The 18180-nt window shown below is 32.4% G+C and overlaps 2 protein-coding genes across 2 annotated transcripts; both read right to left on the reverse strand.

Moving 5' to 3' along the window:
* Positions 1–467: 467 nt before the first annotated feature.
* LOC120166955 lies at positions 468–2605 on the reverse strand. Its single transcript, XM_039176106.1, has 5 exons — positions 2294–2605; positions 1961–2105; positions 1000–1070; positions 685–888; positions 468–598 (listed from the first exon to the last, which is right to left on the reverse strand). The coding sequence occupies exons 1-5, from the start codon at positions 2603–2605 to the stop codon at positions 569–571; spliced, it is 762 nt and encodes a 253-aa protein (XP_039032037.1). The 3' UTR covers positions 468–568.
* Positions 2606–4609: 2004 nt separating this feature from the next.
* On the reverse strand, positions 4610–8824 carry LOC120166920. The gene is made up of 9 exons (XM_039176083.1): positions 8592–8824; positions 8302–8498; positions 6504–6779; positions 6354–6412; positions 6200–6236; positions 6034–6105; positions 5830–5935; positions 5528–5698; positions 4610–5033 (listed from the first exon to the last, which is right to left on the reverse strand). The coding sequence occupies exons 1-9, from the start codon at positions 8778–8780 to the stop codon at positions 4641–4643; spliced, it is 1500 nt and encodes a 499-aa protein (XP_039032014.1). The 5' UTR covers positions 8781–8824; the 3' UTR covers positions 4610–4640.
* Positions 8825–18180: the final 9356 nt, after the last annotated feature.

Genomic DNA, 18180 nt, shown 5'->3' on the forward strand with positions numbered 1-18180 from the left:
ACTTTCATGGATGCTATCTGCAATTTAAGAGCACGAACATAAGGATGCCATTCAAGTCCAATACGGTTGCAAATGTATTTTATACAACCTCAATTCTACCATCTGGGATTGTTAACCACATTAGGGTGGGCCAATTGAGTACACTTTTAGCTTGTTGCACGGAGTTTCTTTCATCATTCTTGATTCATATTTGTTTTGAACGCCAATTTCTTGGCTAGGAAGATCACATCTTGTAATGATTTTTTAATACTAATCACGTTAACTTGACTGTTACTTCATTGATGGTTAAAAAAAACATGCTGATTGGCAAAATCGTCCTACGCTTTGTACTTATTACATGTAGGAAAAACCTTGATTAAGAGGAGCTTGCAAGTTGCATCCTCCTATTTCAAAAGTAGACTACTGCAGAACATGTAAAAGTTACATGTAACATAAAAGAAATGTCATCTCCAGCACCAGCAAAACAAGAGAGCAAGAACGGGAGGCATCGTCACAACTCATGCTAGATTACGAATCAGTAGTATTCATCAAGGAAAAACAACTATCTCAACAGCTTCAAGTGATTGGTCTATACCTGTTGCCCAGAATGTTTGCTTAACTGAGCCAGAAAACGAAGAAGGAAGAAAGGAGATTAGATGACTGAAAATGCCACCAAGATCATGATTTTTCAAACTTGGGATTTACCTGCATCTCTCTAGCCATTGAAGGTAGCCACCTCTCTCCTCTAATCTTTTTCAGTTGTGCAATTCTGGCTTCTTCTTTCTTGGCCTTTTCTTTAGCTGCTGCAGCTTTAGCTTCGAATCTAGCTAATGCTTTCTGGTTTGCATCTCTTGCAGCAGCCAATATATCTTTTCCATCGACAGCTATAGACCGTAGTTGTCGTCTAAACTGCATGCCACAATGACAGACAGATATACATTAAGAGGGATTCATCCAAAGTGAATAGGGAAAAGAAAAGAGTTAACAGAAACAAAAGAGATGTCCGAACAACAAGTGAACCTCTTTCGAGTTCTCATCAATCCCTCTTCCAGGAAGGATTTTTGGTTTCTTTCTGGGTCCTTGAATTTCATCTGATAGCAAATAAATAATTCAAATACTTAAAATACCACAACTTATAACTCTTACCAAGAACTAACTCAGGCGAGAAAACCAAATGCACAAACATATTGCCATATCAACACCAATCTATTATAAATCATCAATTCATCTGATATCCTGTAACAAAAGTTCAGATTTCTTCAAAACTGATAATAGAATCCATGAGAAAAGTTTGATTTGTTGTCGATAAAGGCTTCCCCTATTTTTCCATTCACTAAACTCTGAATCCAGAATAGAACACTTAAAATAATTCAAATACTTAAAATGCCATAACTTATAACTCTTCCAAGAACTAGCTCAGACGAGAAAACCAAATGCACAAATACATTGCCATATTGGCACCAGTCTATCATAAATCATCAATCTATCTGATATCCTGTAACAAAAGTTCAAATTTATTCAAAACTGATAATAGAATCCATGAGTAACGTATCATTTGTTGTCGAAAAAGGCTTCCCCTATTTTCCCAGTCACTAAACTCTGAATCCAGAATCGAACACTTAAAATAGTTCAAACACATAAAATACCATAACTTATAACTCTTCCAAGAAAACCAAGTGCACAAACACATTGCCATATCAACACCAATCTATCATAAATCATCAATTCATCTGATATCCTGTAACAAAAGTTCAAATTTTATTCAAAACTGATAATAGAATCCATGAGAAAAGTTTCATTTGTTGTCGAAAAAGGCTTCCCCTATTTTCCCATTCACTAAACTCTGAATCCAGAATCGAACACTCGATACTGATATACTAGCAACAGAGACAAGGAACAGGTTGAAACTTGAAAAAAAGCAAATTGTAAAATGTTCTCTTAAATGCAGCAAGAGATGACAATGAGCGAAAAACACACTCACCTACAAGGTCAAATACTATCCCAGGAGCAGAATTTTTAAATAAACGAACCCCACTTTCAATTACCAAACTATCATCATCTGGAACATTACAGTCCTTCACAATCAGCAAGTTCTTCTCTAGCATCTCATCCAAAAGCTTTTGTACCTGCTTATGACTTTAAACAGTTAGCAAACATAACAATACAGGACAAGTACAATCTGGACTCGAAACTTGACATGGAATCTAAAAGTTCATATTTTTTAAGTTGATATTAATACAATTATTCACAAAAATTACCCACATAAGCTAATGCTAAAAAAATGAAGATAGAAACATGGAAAAAACTTGGGAACCTTGAGTTGGTAGTGTGTAAGCTTCTGGGGTTGCTTTTTCTGATCTATTTCATCAGCTTCATCAACATGATCATCTGTATCTGGGGTCGAAAGGTTGTTTCTTGTTGTAATCGTGGAGCCGTTAGCAGAGAAAGAGGCCGTAGTGGTGGCGGCTATAGATTGAATGGCTGCTTTCCACTCGGCGTCTCCGTCTTCTTCGCCACTGGTGCTGCTTCCGTCGACGCCGCAATTGGTTGGACTTGGACTCATCGTTAAACCAGCAATCTTCACCGTTGGGAGTTGGTATTGCATTTCCCCTTCATTGGTTGCCATAAAAACCCTTGAAAATTATATGATTTGGCACTGTTCTCTAGTTTTTCTTTAGGCATAATATTAAAATTAACCCTCAACATTTACTAAAATGATTATTTTGATCCTTATTCTTTTTTTAAGTATTTTGGCCCCTATTCTTTTTTTTCAAGTATTTTGGCCCCAACATTTTATTTTGAGGTAAAAAAGGCCCCTCCATGATGAAAAACATTAGTTAATTTGTGATGAATACAAAGTAGTATATGTTCAAAGACTCTTATCATTTGACAATGAACGCTCATACAACTGTAACATATGACAGAGTACTCGAATCCGAGACCTCAATGACAACAATAATCTCTTAACAATTGATATCGCTTGAATCGTGTTTCATACGTTGTTTGTTAGTATCTACATATATTGGAGTTTCCTTCGGAATATGATTGAATTTTCGTAAATTGGGTTGGGAGGATCACCTTCGCCACTGCAGTAACCGATCCGAATTAGTCAATTAATAAATAAAAAACCGATAGTTATACCAAAAGAATGATTAAATTTTCCGTATTGATTGTTGCTTTAATATTAACTTCTACTAGGGAATGATGGTGTCTAAACTGTGGAATGGATTGAAACCTTCATTGAACACTTGCATATTGTATCTTTTATTTGTTACATTGTTCTTGCTACTTGCATGCTTTCAATCCTTTCACGTGAAACACACGATTGATAGATAAATGTGTTGTAAAAATTTATGTGTTGTACTCTGTAAGGTCCAATTAAGATTTCTCTCGATAATGTTGTTATCTGATCATGAACAACAAATCTTTATTAATCTTCACGTGAAAACAAAACGATTTCAAACGCTAAGCTGACAAAATTCAGTGGTTAACAACTAATTTTACTATAGTTAGTTTAGGCGTTTCATCAACAAATATGATATTAATAAGTCTTAGTCGAAGAACAATTCATGCAATCAATCAATCAATCAAATAATCAAGACTCATGCACTTTATTGTAATATGACTATCGACATCGGGTCTAGAATATTACCAATTACTTGTCTTTGAGTAAATTGCCTTGCCATCTCGTATGTTCAATGAACACAGGATTTTATATTAGAGGATGAATTTATAAAATTTAAAAAAGGACAAACTTATAAAATTTAAAGGGACGAAAATATATTCTCAATTGAAAATACGTAGAAAAAATCAAAAGTATATTATAATCTTAAATTTTCGGAGGAGTTATTGTCCTCACCCGCCCCTTTCGGTTCATCCCTGTTTACATCATGATCCATTGCATACTAGATGTACGAAAGATGCTTACACTACCAAGGCTAGGGTTAGTATTGCCATAAGTCAACCTGAAATCCAAATAAAAATGTTTAGATCAATACGAAAGTAAAAAGATCAATCTTATCTCTATATAAAATTCAAATTAGAGACAATGTACATGACTTATCAGCATTCTTCAAGGACCGGCCAATTCTGTTGGTTTGAAAAGGCCTAAGACATGGTTGATGTAATCTTGGGCAGATTGGTTCGTATTCGTCTCGACTCGAAACTCACGGTCCGTGACAGCTGACAATAAGCAATGGTGAAGTGATAGTGATGACACTGACGATGAATGTCTTATAAGTTAGCTTAACTGAATTTCAAATGATTATTCAGATCATATATTAGATTTAATCACATGAACAATAAACTACTTTTTATAAAATTTATATTTATAGAAAAGTTATCTATCATATAATTTTGTGTAGATGGTAGTATTTCTCTATTTCTCAATCAACAATAACATCAACTCCCATCATTTTAACTTATTCCCTTTTCAGAAGTTTCTTTTTCACAAAAGAAGTTCTTTTTTTTTATTATTAATGATTAAGTACAAGACATTATCTGTTCAAAGATAATTCTCGATCATTTGATATTGAAACACTCACACCTCTGATATTCATGGTGGTCGAACCAGAACCTCAAACAATTCCTTTCTACCGAAGTCGTTTGGTTCGTGCCAAAATAAGTTATTTTATTTACAAAGGATACATTTTTAGAAATATTCATTGTACATTTTGATGTTCTATATTAGTAGAGTTTGATGGGTTGGGGAAGATTGAAAACATAGAAAAGTTTCTTCCCTTTACTTGATAAGTTTTGAGAATCAAAGTTAACTCTAAAAACATCATGAAAATGGAAAGGGATAGCATGGAAGCCCATTGCCAGAAAAGGGATTTGCTGAATGGCCTGCATTGATTCAGGGAAATCTTAGAGAATGTGTTCTTCACCATTACACATTCTGTCAAGTTCTGCAGATCAGGATATACATCAAGCAATGACTCAACAGTGTAGCTGTATGCCAATGCTTTGTCTGAAGTATCCTCTGGGATGAACTTCCCATCATCTATGCATGCTTTAGTTGAATTCTCCTTGTAACAGGTAAACCTTGAAATGATCTGACACGTGAGAGTTATGTTTTAATCAAACAATTATAAATAAAATATCCTTGGAAAGAAAATTGTTAGTTGAGTAACGGTCAATACATGCTGCTGACATAACATTTCACATGTGCTTAATTACTAATTTGACATGTACCACATCATCTATAATGATGATGTGGCATTACCACGTCACCTGAGATGATAATGTGGCATTATCACATCATCTAAAATGATGTGGCATATATCACATCATCTAAAATGATGTGGCATATATCACGTCAATAATTAAACACATGTGAAAATGTAATGTCAGCAATATGTGTTAATCGCGAGTCAACTATCGGTTTCCTTCTAATTTGGGGTATTTTCAACGAAAATTGGAATGTTAAGGTATATAATGTTCTAAAAAAATAGGGTTATAGTGACAATTTGTGCAAATGTTGATGAGTAATTTTATCATTATAACTTCAAGATTTTCATGTCTTGAGGCACAAGTAATATTTGCTTACATCTGGTATTTTGCCGATGGGGATGGCATCTTCAGCACATGCTTCAGGTTCATAGCTGTAGCTTGGTGGTCCGGTGAACGGGTCACATATCATCCGAAATCCGCCGAGCATTTCGAAACTTTGTTCGTTGATCCCCATTTTTTCACACACCTCATCTATTTTTGCGTTTAACTACAACATATGGTACAGACTATAGTTTCATATAAAAACCGTGTCATGTCTCACATTTCTGCAATGGATATACTAACCAATTCCGTACCTTGAATATGAAATCGTGGACAGTGGAGCCGATATCAGTCAAAATTTTCCGATTTCGTTGAATTCATGCAGGGTAATATTGAGGTTAAACTGTTGTTGTGTGGTTCTTGCACAAAATCTTCAAAAGTTGAACAAGTATCTTCAGCAAAACTACATGGCAGCAATGGTGAGAGTCTTAAAACATCTTGCGTGGTTTGCAAGGAAATGCAATGCTGGGAAACAAAACGAATTTCGGACCATTTACTTACGTGTGAAGGAAGAAATCGAAACCGGTCAAAACCCAGCACACAACTGTTAAGATCCAGCACAAAAGAATTATACTGAAAATGCAAAGATAAAGCATTTAAACACAAGGCAGAAGGTTCACACACCCTTACAACAGAAGCTAAAGGAAGAATTGGGATATTTCCTTACAAGATAAGTCCAGGGTGCCAATGTAACAGGAGCAGAACTGAGTTAAAGCAGCTATCGATTAGTCGAAATCGAATTAATCGTCGAGAACAGAATTCTCGATTGAATAGGAAGTATTTCTGCTACAAATCTAGTGCAGGAATCAGGCACAACTCACCTAGTGCAGAAACCAACAATAGCAGGTTGACAATGGCAACACCAAGATGTGCTATGTATCTATGAAAACGGAAAACAAAACGAGGACGAATGTAAGATTTGTAGATTCATTGCTGCTCATTAGGCTTCAGTCAACGAATCAGATGCTTACGGAATATGAACTGCCACATCGAGAGAATGCTTATGACCTCTAATGAAATCATGAATCGTTCGTGATTCCTTTCCGAGTCTATGAGTCGTCACATTCAATTTCTCGGACGTGTGTTGATCGTAAGGAAGAAGAAGGTACTGCATTCTTGTCATTGCAGTAATTATTTTTCGGATGGATAGAGCAACATCGAGTCCACCATGGACCAGAGTATTTTTCAGTTCCTTTGTTCTTTGCAGTGAGATCTGGTTTGCTGCAATGACAAAGCTGGCAGCAACTCTTTGGGTTGAATCACATGCAAAAGTATCAATTTTATCAGAACAGTTTCTATAGCTTCGCTTGGGGCAACAAAAGGAATAAGATTGTGCCAATATCACTAATACTCATACATCTGTAACCATTTAGAGCATAAATTTCCCTCTCACCTTTTAACAAAAACCGTAGGGGCGGAACTTGGAGATATACCGTAGTGGTGGAAGTTGGAGATAGAGTTTAGGGGCAACTTAAAACTTCAAAAAAAATTAAAGGTTTAAATTAAAATTTTCAAAAATTTTAAAGAGTTTAGTTTATATTTTTTTCCAAAAAATTGAAGTCTAACTAAAATTTTTAAAAAATTGAGAAGCTTAATGAAAATTTTTAAAACTTATGGAAGGGGTTTAATTAAGAACATTAAAAAATTTTAAAATTAAATATGAATTTGTAAAAATTCTGTGAGTCCCAAATAATTTTTTTTAATTTAAGGATTTAAATTGAAATTTTGAAATTTTTAAGGAGATCATGACCCCAATATCCCCACCAAACAGATATCCAACTTAAATACAGTAACCATTTCATGACAATTTTATGATTAATTACTTATTATTCAATTGCTTTTTAAACCTGGAGTGTACTATACTAAACTGAAATTTATGATCTCCATTCAAACTTTTGGACCTAACGCTACCTTCAAAAACTATAAAAGTTTTCTTTTAGAGAAAAGTTTTCTTTTAGAGATAATTGTATCACATTTTCTCAAAGTATGATCTTTATTTTAGATTAGTCCCTAATCTTTTAAATATTTTAATTTCATCCCTAAATCATGACTATCATTCTAAATTAGTTCTTAAACTTTTTAAAATTTCAATGTCATCCCTAAACTATGACCTTCATTCTAAATTGGTCCCCAAACATTTTGAACATTTCAATTTCTTCCCAAACTATATGTATATATTAACCACATCCCTTGTTAATAAAATCGTTAGGCCAAGTTATATTATTATATGCTTGAAAAAAATTAGGTTAAATTATGGTAAAAACTAATTACATATTTGGCTGAATTTTGGGATAGAATTGGAATATTCAAAAGTTGGGGACCAATTTAAAAAGATGGTCATAGTTTAGGGATGAAATTAGAATGTTCAAAAGCTTAAGGACTAATTTAGAATGTGAGTAATAGTTTAAGGATGTAATTAGAATATTCACAAGTTCAATATCAAATTAAAATGAAGGTTATATAGTTTGAGGACATATAATATAATTAATTTTTTTATTAATTAAAAATATCTTTGAATTATGAGCCCTAGTAAATTTGGAAGGTTATGATTAGGGATGAACCGAAGGTGGAGTAGGTGGTGACAGTTGCCCTTAAAAGTTTTAAATTTTCATATATTTATATTTTTTTATTGATAATCTGATTTTATCCTTAAAATTTTATAAATATGCTCATACTAAAATTTTATAAGTTCACCCCTAAGATAAAATCACACACGTAAATTACACACGTTCTTAAGAAATGGAAGCAAAGACTAATAGAGGAACTTACATGGCGAGCAACGTTAAGAGGAGGAACAATATAAGCAGCAGCAGAAAGTAATTTTCCAAATGGACAGTAAACCAAGAAGAAGAAGATTCGTTGCTCCTTAATGAGTTCTTGAAAATCATGAAAATCCCAAGACATGCTCCACACAATGTCCAAACTCCCGCCATTGCATATCCATGAATTCCTGTAAATGCCGTTGACTGTAACATCATTAAATTCCAAAACACACACACACATATATATTCTCTCTCTCCTACATTGAATAAAATGAAGGGGAAAAACTGGGAACTCACTGCCCGGTAATGCTTGTTGGTGACATTAAAGAACCCTTTGTAGTCCTTCAAATGTCGAAGAGGGTCTGGTCTCTTGATGATACGTTCATGAACAGGTGGTGGTGATCCAAAAACCATCTTCTGTGAAAACATGGACGAGAAAACGAGGAGGAAAACAAGTGAAACAACTGATCTATTTGGTTCGGACATGAAATTATTATCAAGGAAGATGAAGTTTATATCTATCTTTTCTTTTTGAAATTAACTGAAAAGAAAGATGAAGTTTGCATGGAAGATGATTGAAAATGGTGGAGAAGAAGATATATGATAATTTGGTGGGACGTGGGACTTGGAGAGTAAGGTAAGAATCGCTTGTGGTTATTAGTGAAAGGAAAGAACATGTTTAGAGCAACGAATCGAGAGCCGAAACTTGTGCTTCTTTTTTTGACCACTTTTCTGGATTTTACATCTTAATTTACTACACATTTCAGCCTCTTTGCGAAATGTTTTTGCTTTTAATGGCAATAAATTGATGGTAAATTACATAAATGTCTCTCGACTATAGGGTGTTGATTTGTTGAGTCTTTGACTATTAAAGGTTACAAAATTGTCATCTAACTATTAATATGTTCCAAACTCATCCTTTTCTATTCGACCGTTTGAGTAACTGCGTTGACGTTAACCTGTTGACTGAGATGTGATAAAATATGTTCCAAACAATGGTCAATCCAAAAAAAATTACAGGTTGGGCTAATATAAATATAATAAAAAATTATATAACATAATTCATAAATATTTTTAATTTAAAAATATAATAACAGTTATATATATAATTATGTATGGAGGTTGGGCCAATATAAATATAATAATAGTCAGGGGACTCAACAAAATAATATTCTATAGTCAATGGATAATTTTGTAACTTTTAATAGTTTAAGAGTCAACAAAACAACACCATATAGTCGAGGGACCATTTGTATACTTTACACTTAATTAATTTGTGTGTTTATGTTATACTGTCCATGTTATTATGTTAATTTTATTTGGAAATCTAAAATATTCATTAATGGAAAAATTACTTTTTAGCCCCTAAAAGTTCACATTCAATTCAAACTCCTTCAATATATATATATATATATATATATATATATGGTAAACTACATCCGCAATCTCTTCTGTTTTCAATCCATCTTGCTTTGATCAACAACTTTGAGAAAATGTCATTCTAGTAACTTTTGTTTACGATCGTCCTTGTTTTGGTAAATGATCTATTAACTTTCCTTAGTTTGATGATGTGGCAAGCTAATAAAAATATTTAAATTTTAACTTGATCCCTAGATTTTAGACGGAATACTAATTTGACCCTAAACTTTAGATAATATATTGATTCCCATCATAGATCATCGCTGATTGTTGTCATGGATGATCATTGAACGTCAAAATTTTATATTCACACATTTTTAACCTCCTAAATGTGATGTTAGTTTCATTAGAAAATGGCTAAAACTTCACAAATCTAGTTTAGAATCCTTCAAATTCCTTTGAAATAAACCATAATAATAAATTTATCATTATATTCCTTTAAAAATAAGGACACAAAAATCTAATTCGGTATCATAATATGTTTATATTATAATGATACTAATTTAATTAATATAAATTTTAATAATTTATTTATTTATATTTCTATATTTTAATTTTTATATTCAATTTTTTGATAAAATTCTAATATATAATTTATCAAAATCTACTAGTAAAATTAGTATGATTTTATCATATCTCAATTAATATGCTACCGTCCAGCTTAGACGACCACCAATTTTTAACGAAAAAAACGAGTCTGTAAAATACAAATAGTCGAGTGATGATTTTGTAACTTTTAATAGTTAGGGGACTCAACAAAACAATGCCCTATAGTTAGAGAACCATTTTGTAAGTTTTAATAGTCATGAGACTCAATAAAGTGCCCTATAGTTAGAGGATCATTTTATAATTTTTAATAGTCGAGTGATTCAACAAAACAATGGCCTATAATAGGAGGACCAGTTGTGTAGTTTACCCTTTATTAAAACTAATATGTTACTATCTCATTCTTCCATTACTCTTTATTTCTAAAATTCTCAAAAATCTTTAAACTTCTCTCTAATTTCTTCATCATCGTCTCATTTTCTAACTTGATTTTCATTCTTATCTCAAGATTGATGTAAGGTATCATTTTTTATCATCTTAAAGGTTGTTTATGTCTTTTACATAAAGATCGGATCCACCCAAATGAAAGATCCAAATTCGATGAATTTTGTATATGAGATTTTAATTTCTAAATGTATTTTTTGTACTTGATTATTAAATCTTGATTTCTAGTTGATTTTATAATTATTTTTAATGATTTCTAAACTTGATATGAACGATTAAAATGAGAATCAAATAACATATGAAGTGGCCTCAGTGATAAAATGAAATGATATTCTCCCTAGAGGTTTTAGGCTCTAGCAACTGTGTCTACAAAGTGTGCGCTCGTTATCAATAAGTTAAGAAAGTTATGAATATATATTACCTTGTAATCATCCCAAACTATTAAAGAAAAATGAGAATTAAAAGATCTAATTATTTTATTGATTGTTTAGACTGATATTTTAGAAAGGGTAAACTATGCAAATAGTCCCCTATGTTTTTTATCTGACCGAATTTGGCCACCAATTTAAAAATTAAGGGGAAATGGTCCCTAACGTCATCGACCCATTCGATTTTAGTCCCTTAGCCGTTAACTCTCGTTCTATTTTAGTCCCTCAACCATGCTAGGACTTAAACAAAAGGGGGTTAATGGAAAATAATAACAGATGGGCTTAAATTTGACAAACCGATAATGTAAGAGATTATTTACTCTTAATTTTTAAATTAATGACTAAAATTGATCAGACCCTAAACAAAAGGGACTATTCGCATAGTTTACCCTTCTAGAAAATAACTAAAATGTTGATTGTGATGTTGTTGGAGGTAATTAATGTTTATAGATGGTTAATTGGGACCATTATACTATATCTTTATCATTGGATTTGGGAGTTTAATTTCTGTTGTACATGTTTTGAGAGGAATTTCCAGAATGGTGAGCATGGTTTGATTACTGTTTTAAAACACCTTACATGATTTATGTATAGTCCAAAACTTGTACCAGATTGATATGTAAAAGCATTGGTACGAATGTAGAATCTTTCAAGCACTTAAATATCTATGTCTACATGTCATTGTTGTATATTTATTTGTCCGTGTGGATTAAATGACATATATGGATGATATATATATATATATAAAGCTTGAGGTCATATTCAATATATATGAACATGACTTCCCTTTGGTCGCTAATGAAAAGTAATGGAACATAGTTAATAACGAACCTATCGTTATTCTAGATCATGCAGTACGTCGCAAAGACAAGGTACGTCGCAAAAAATTATGTCGGAACGATCCTTAAAATTTTTAGTGCTATGGTGGGGAGCGATCCAACTTAATCGTGGAAAAAATTGGGTTTTAAAATAAATGTAAAAACAAGTAAATTTGGAGTCGCAATCGACCTTTGGGTTAGGTAGGTCGAATACCTAAAAATGCCTTTTAAAATAATTTTAAGAAAAATAATTTTAAAAGATATAAAATGATATGCGTTTAACCAGAAATTCGTTTTGAAAAAGGGTTTGGGAGTCGATTACGTGTGGGGAATGATTAGCACCCCCACGACGTCCGAAATCGGTACCTAAGCGATTATACGTTATCTAAATATTGAAATTGGCAAATTCAAATATACATTTAAATTATGATCATTTTTAGAAAAAAATATAAGGTTTTTTATTTTGTACGAACAATTCTTGAAAATACCTTCCTTGTTAGTTAAGGGAGCATTTTCATAGATTTCCCATATAAAATAATATTGCCCAAATTTTTAGATAAAATACATATATATATATATATATTAAATAAAAAAACAAATTCATTCGAATATATAAAAGGTATTATTTTGTTCGAACAATTCTTGGAAACACACTCCTTGTCAGTTAAGACGCGTTTTTATAAATTTCTCTAGTAAAATAATATTTAAAAAAAATTACAAATAGCAAGAAATTAACAAATAGCAAGAAATTAACAAATATGTAAATGATGGGTCAAAATGCATGATGAACAAATAAATCAATATGAAAATAAATATAAAAATGATATAAACAAAGGTATACGACTCACAAAATATACACATTATGCTTTAATCCAAAACACAAAACAATATATACGTAGGCGTAAAAAATACTTTATAAATGGAAAGAAGGAAAGTTAATCAAAGTTGCGCATATACATGTGAAATCAAGAAAGCATTAATAGGCATAAATATATATGCTATAAATGCGCTAAACATGTTACCATATATATATACACGAACCTATATTCAAAGCAAATTTCCAAACATAAGAAATGGAATTTACTGTATGCATGTATATATAATACATTTAAAAATGACATATAGTAATACATAAAGGACATTAATGAAAATATGTACATATGAAAAATCAAAGTTACAAATTACATCAACTAAATAGGCATATATGAAAAATCAAAGTTACAAATTACATCAACTAAATAGGCATAAATGTAAATTTAGCTCAGAATAAAAATAAAAGCGTAAACAATAGAAGTATGGATGCTGATATCACTAATAATCCATAAATACTAAAGAGGACTAAAATGAAATCATTCAAAATTATATATCAAATGTAAAACAAAAATAAAACAAATGAATAAGTACATAGGACTAAAATATAATGCGGATAAAAAACAAATGCTCGAAGTAAAAGGAATAAAATTTTAGTCGGTGGCTAAATGTAAGGATGCAAAGATAGAGGGACTGAAACTGCTATTAACCCTTTTTCTCAAAACACGCAACTTTACCCTAGGCCAAAACGGCGTCGTTTGGGGGGCTTTAAATACTCATTTATGTGATTTTGGCTTAAAACCCTTCTCTCTCTTCTTTTTTTCTTTTCGGTCGCTCTCCCTTCTTCTCCCTCTCATTTCTTTTTTCTTTTCCGTTTTCTGCACAAAACCCTACGACCACCGCCTCTACCGGCCATGACGATGGGTCGATGACCCCCTAAAACTAAAAACAACCTTTCTAACTCGAAACCGAGACATAAATCACTCGAAATCACATAAACCAACCCCAAAAGTAAAAGAACAATCTACCTTCGATGTTAAACCGACCCTCCTCATCCCCGACAAAGTAAACTCAAGGTAAACTCCTCTCTTTTTTTCTTTATTATTTAGTTTTTTTTCAAAAGCTTTTCAAATGATTTTTTCTATTTTCTCCCTTTTTTAGGCCAAACCCGAATGTTCCCTCTATTTCTTTTTTTACCTTTTTTCTAAACCCCCTTTTCTTTATTTATGGTCTCTGTTGCACTCTTAAAAATGATGGCGTGTTTGGTGAAGATTGGCAGTGAAAAAACCGGGCATGGTTCCTCTGATTTGAGCATGTAAAAATCCTGAAAATCGGGGTTTCTCATGTTTTTTTAATGGGTTTATAATTTTCTTGGATTTTGATTGTTTTGGATTGTTTTTGGCCACTGTTTGGTCAGACTGATGATGACGACGGCAGCTCACGTGGCTAGGGAGGTGACCAGTGAAGCTAACGCATCGGTTGGGCGCGTGTACCACACGCGCAAGATTGGACAACCAAACTTCTTGTCGGTGGCGGCTAATTACACGTTAGGAGCTAGGCTTTTGAAACCCTAGCTGAATGGGTCGAGTCGGCTGCAACTGGGTCGTATCTATTGGGTTGAGTCATTTGGGTTTGTTGATTGGGCCTCTGGTCTTGGGTTGATGCTTGTTGAGCTTCGGTTTTTGGGCTTGGTTCTACTGGGCCGATTTGGTTACTTGGGGCATGTTGTATTTGGGCCCAATTCGGGTAACTGTTGGGTCTGTAAAAAAAGATAATAAATAATAATAATAATAATAATAATAATAATAATAATAATTTTGGAAATAATTTACTAGGTATAAAACTTTGGAAATCGCTTTCTTACTTTTCAAAAATTTCATTTTCTGAAAAAATCAAATGAGAAACTTTGGAAATCGCTTTATCATTTTTTTTTCAAAAATCATGTGGAAACATCCTGTCCGAAGGTCTTATGGATGGCCTGAAGGACTTATCATCTTGCTCTAAAGACTGACAGATGACCCGAAGGATTTAAGCATCATGCTCGAAAGACTTACTGATGGCCAAAATGACTTAATAATTTTGGAAATAATTTACTGGGTAAGAAACTTTGAAAATCACTTTCTTAATTTTCAAAATTTTCATTTTTAGAAAAGATTTAAATGAGAACCTTTGGAAATCGCTTTCTCATTTTCAAAACAACTTAATGGTAGGGTAACATGACCCACTTCAAAGTAATTCTTCTTCTGTGGATTGAGCCTACCTGTTCTTCAAGTTCTATCTCCCTAAACATGATTCCCTATATTTAAGGTTTGAATTCTAGCTTCTACTCATTGGGATTTTGACATTATGAATCTTCTTTTTCATTGGAAGATTTGTAAAAATCATACGTTTATGAGTGAAATGTGAATGCAATTAAATGTATCAACGTAATGCCTTTTCTTTTATGAAAATGATGTTCTCATAAATGCATAAATGTTGATTCAAACTTCATTTGACTCCAAAGTGGAGTAGTTAGTCTTCTTCCACTTGATCACTCTTCTCTAGGGTTTACTCAAATATCAGTGTAAGAACTTATGGTTTCAAGCTTACAACTTTGAAGAGCCATATGATCATCTTATTTCTTTCCATATTCTTTGCCTATCATCTATATTAAACTCACAAAATAATTACTGTCAGAGTTGTTCTTCTATGACCTTACAGTTGATTGATGCTCAGTTAGTTTGATTTTCAAGGTAAGCTCTGCTCAAAATCATGGTATTCCCTTGACAGTCCAAGTCATGAGACTCATTTTCAGTGTCTTTCGGTCTAAATTTTGTTATTTCAACGTAATCTGGGTTTTTGGTCATGCCCCAAGGTGGGTATTTTCATGGCTATTCCCTACTTGGGTGCCAAAATTCATCATTGGCTGGTCACATTCTTGCATTTTTTCTATGTGCTGGGATATGTGCCTATTTCAATTAGGAAGATCATATGCTTCTCGACGGGTTACCGACAACGACACAAGGAAGTGTTACAAGTTCTATCCTCTATCCATTCTTGTAATATCTCAAATATCAGGTCAGTGACTATATTGAAAGGATTTAAAAATTTGGAGGATTAAAACAAATAAATGGTAAAGTATAAGAAAATAATTTAGAATTTGTGATTAAGATCAATTAGTAAGAATGAAAGAATGAAAGGGTATTTTGGTACTTTAGAGGGAAATGGATTTAAAATTCATTTTTTAAATTAGAGTATTTAATAAGAGGAAAAAGGGAAAAGTGAGAAAACAAGCTAAGTTCTCTTCTTCTTCCCCGTGACCGTGCTCTCCCTATAGCCAAAGGTGAGATTCATCCAAGTTGGTTTTTGCTTTAGTGTAATGGTTGGTATTGAAACCTTGAATGTTATAGAGGCTTAAGGAAGGGTTAAAGAGGATTAAAACTAAGAAATTGATGATTTATTTGAGATTGAAGAAAATCAATTTTTGGTGACATATTGGAATATGAATTTTTATTGATGTTTACAAGTATATTTGACTTGTCAAATAAGTAAATAAGAGATTAGAAACATTTGATGTGGTTAAAAACATGTATGATTTTTAGTTTGGGATGTTCTTTGGAGATTGTAGATGTTATAAGAAGCTTAATGAAGGAAAATTAGTAGGATAAGTAAAGAAGAGTTTAATAGTATTGTTGGAGGTAAAAGTAAGGAATTTGACGAAATTTGGGTGAAAATCGAGTTGAAAAAAGGGAAATCTGGTTAAGGGTATCGGTACTGGAAGAATAGTATCGATACTATAGGTTTAAATTTGAAGAAATTTGAAGAAATTCGATGAACACTATCGATACTGATGCAATTATTATCGATATTGATGTGGGTATCGATTCTAAGAGTAAAGTATTGATACCATGGATTACAAAATACAGAAATGGTATCGATACTGAAAGGGAGTATCAGTACCATAATATAGAAGTATCGATACCATAAGAGGGGTACCGATACTAGTCGACCTGAAATTTTAAGATATGATGGAATTTAATAGAATTTGGAAATAATAGTACTTTTGAGTATTATTAGAAGTATAAATGTTAGAAAGTAAACTAACATTTGTATTGTGTGTGTAATTATAGATGTTTGTGTAGATCAAAATCAAGCTCCTGAGTCTAGCAAGAAAAAATGGCAAAGATAAAGTTGTCGATTAGTAGGACATCAGTAAGGCATTCTATTGAGGCACACAAGGTGAGTGGATTTCTTATGTACTTATATGTTATGAAAGTCATAGATGCATTTTTGCTTAATGTATGTATTGCATTTACCGAATGAGCACTATGTGTGCAACTTAAGAAATTCATAATAAATTTATGAATTTCCATATTGGCACTATGTGTGCAACCTAAGAAATTCATAATAAGTTTATGAATTTCGTATTGGCACTATGAGTGCAGCCTAAGAAATTCATAATTAGTTTATGAATTTTCGTATTGACACTATGTGTGCAACCTAAGAAATTCATAATAAGTTTATGAATTTTCGTATTGGCACTATGTGTGCAACCTAAGAAATTCATAATAAGTTTATGAATTTTCGTATTGGCACTATGTGTGCAACCTAAGAAATTCATAATAAGTTTATGAATTTTCGTATTGGCACTATGTGTGCAACCTAAGAAATTCATAATAAGTTTATGAATTTCCGTATTGGCACTATGTGTGCAACCTAAGAAATTCATAATTACTTTATGAATTTTCGTATTGGCACTACGTGTGCAACCTAAGAAATTCATAATTAGTTTATGAATTTCCGCATTGGCACTATGTGTACAACCTAAGAAATTCATAATAAGCTTATGAATTTTCGTATTGGCACTATGTGTGCACCCCACGTATTTCATAATGAGTTGTGAATTACCGTATCTGCACTACTTGTGAGAAACCCATTGAATTTATAAAAAGTTGAAATATCAATTTATATTTGATAGTTATGGCATATGTATGTTTTAAAAGAACATTTACCTCATTGTTATTACGCCTCACTATGTGATTACTTAGCGTGTGTTGATTTCATGCGTAGGTTAGCTCGAGCGGAGTAAGGAGTGCATCTGACATCGCAAAGCAAGGGTCGCATCATCAGTAACTATACGACAACCATGTCTACTTTTGATGTATTTAGTTGGCATGTAATAGACCTAGAAATATGCTCTGAAAAAGTATTTTGACATATGATGATGTAAAAATTAAAGATGTTCAAACCTTTAAGATATGTTTACATATTATAATTAAATGAATATTTTGGTTTTATTAAATTAAAAGATTTATGATTTGAAATGAAAAATTTTAATGGATTTTCAAAAGTGGAAAGCTTTTAAAAGTGATGTGACATCTATGACTTGTGTATGGAAATGTATACGGGAATTGGGCATTATATTTATTGGTATTAGAGCTA

The sequence above is a fragment of the Hibiscus syriacus genome, unplaced genomic scaffold, assembly GCF_006381635.1.
Source record: "Hibiscus syriacus cultivar Baekdansim isolate YM2019G1 unplaced genomic scaffold, ASM638163v2 tig00111650_pilon, whole genome shotgun sequence".
Lineage (NCBI taxonomy): Eukaryota > Viridiplantae > Streptophyta > Magnoliopsida > Malvales > Malvaceae > Hibiscus > Hibiscus syriacus.

Excerpts from the sequence above, each read along its gene's own strand:
- LOC120166920 (XM_039176083.1), bottom strand. The coding sequence starts at position 8,780 with ATGTCCGAACCAAATAGATCAGTTGTTTCACTTGTTTTCCTCCTCGTT. Across the intron at positions 6,780-8,301 it reads CTCTTAACGTTGCTCGCCAT|AGTTGCTGCCAGCTTTGTCA; the intron begins GTAAGTTCCTCT and ends TTCAACCCAAAG. Across the intron at positions 5,034-5,527 it reads CCATCGGCAAAATACCAGAT|ATCATTTCAAGGTTTACCTG; the intron begins GTAAGCAAATAT and ends CTCACGTGTCAG.
- LOC120166955 (XM_039176106.1), bottom strand. The coding sequence starts at position 2,605 with ATGGCAACCAATGAAGGGGAAATGCAATACCAACTCCCAACGGTGAAG. Across the intron at positions 1,071-1,960 it reads GATAGTATTTGACCTTGTAG|ATGAAATTCAAGGACCCAGA; the intron begins GTGAGTGTGTTT and ends ATTTGCTATCAG. Across the intron at positions 599-684 it reads CAATGGCTAGAGAGATGCAG|TTAAGCAAACATTCTGGGCA; the intron begins GTAAATCCCAAG and ends TTTCTGGCTCAG.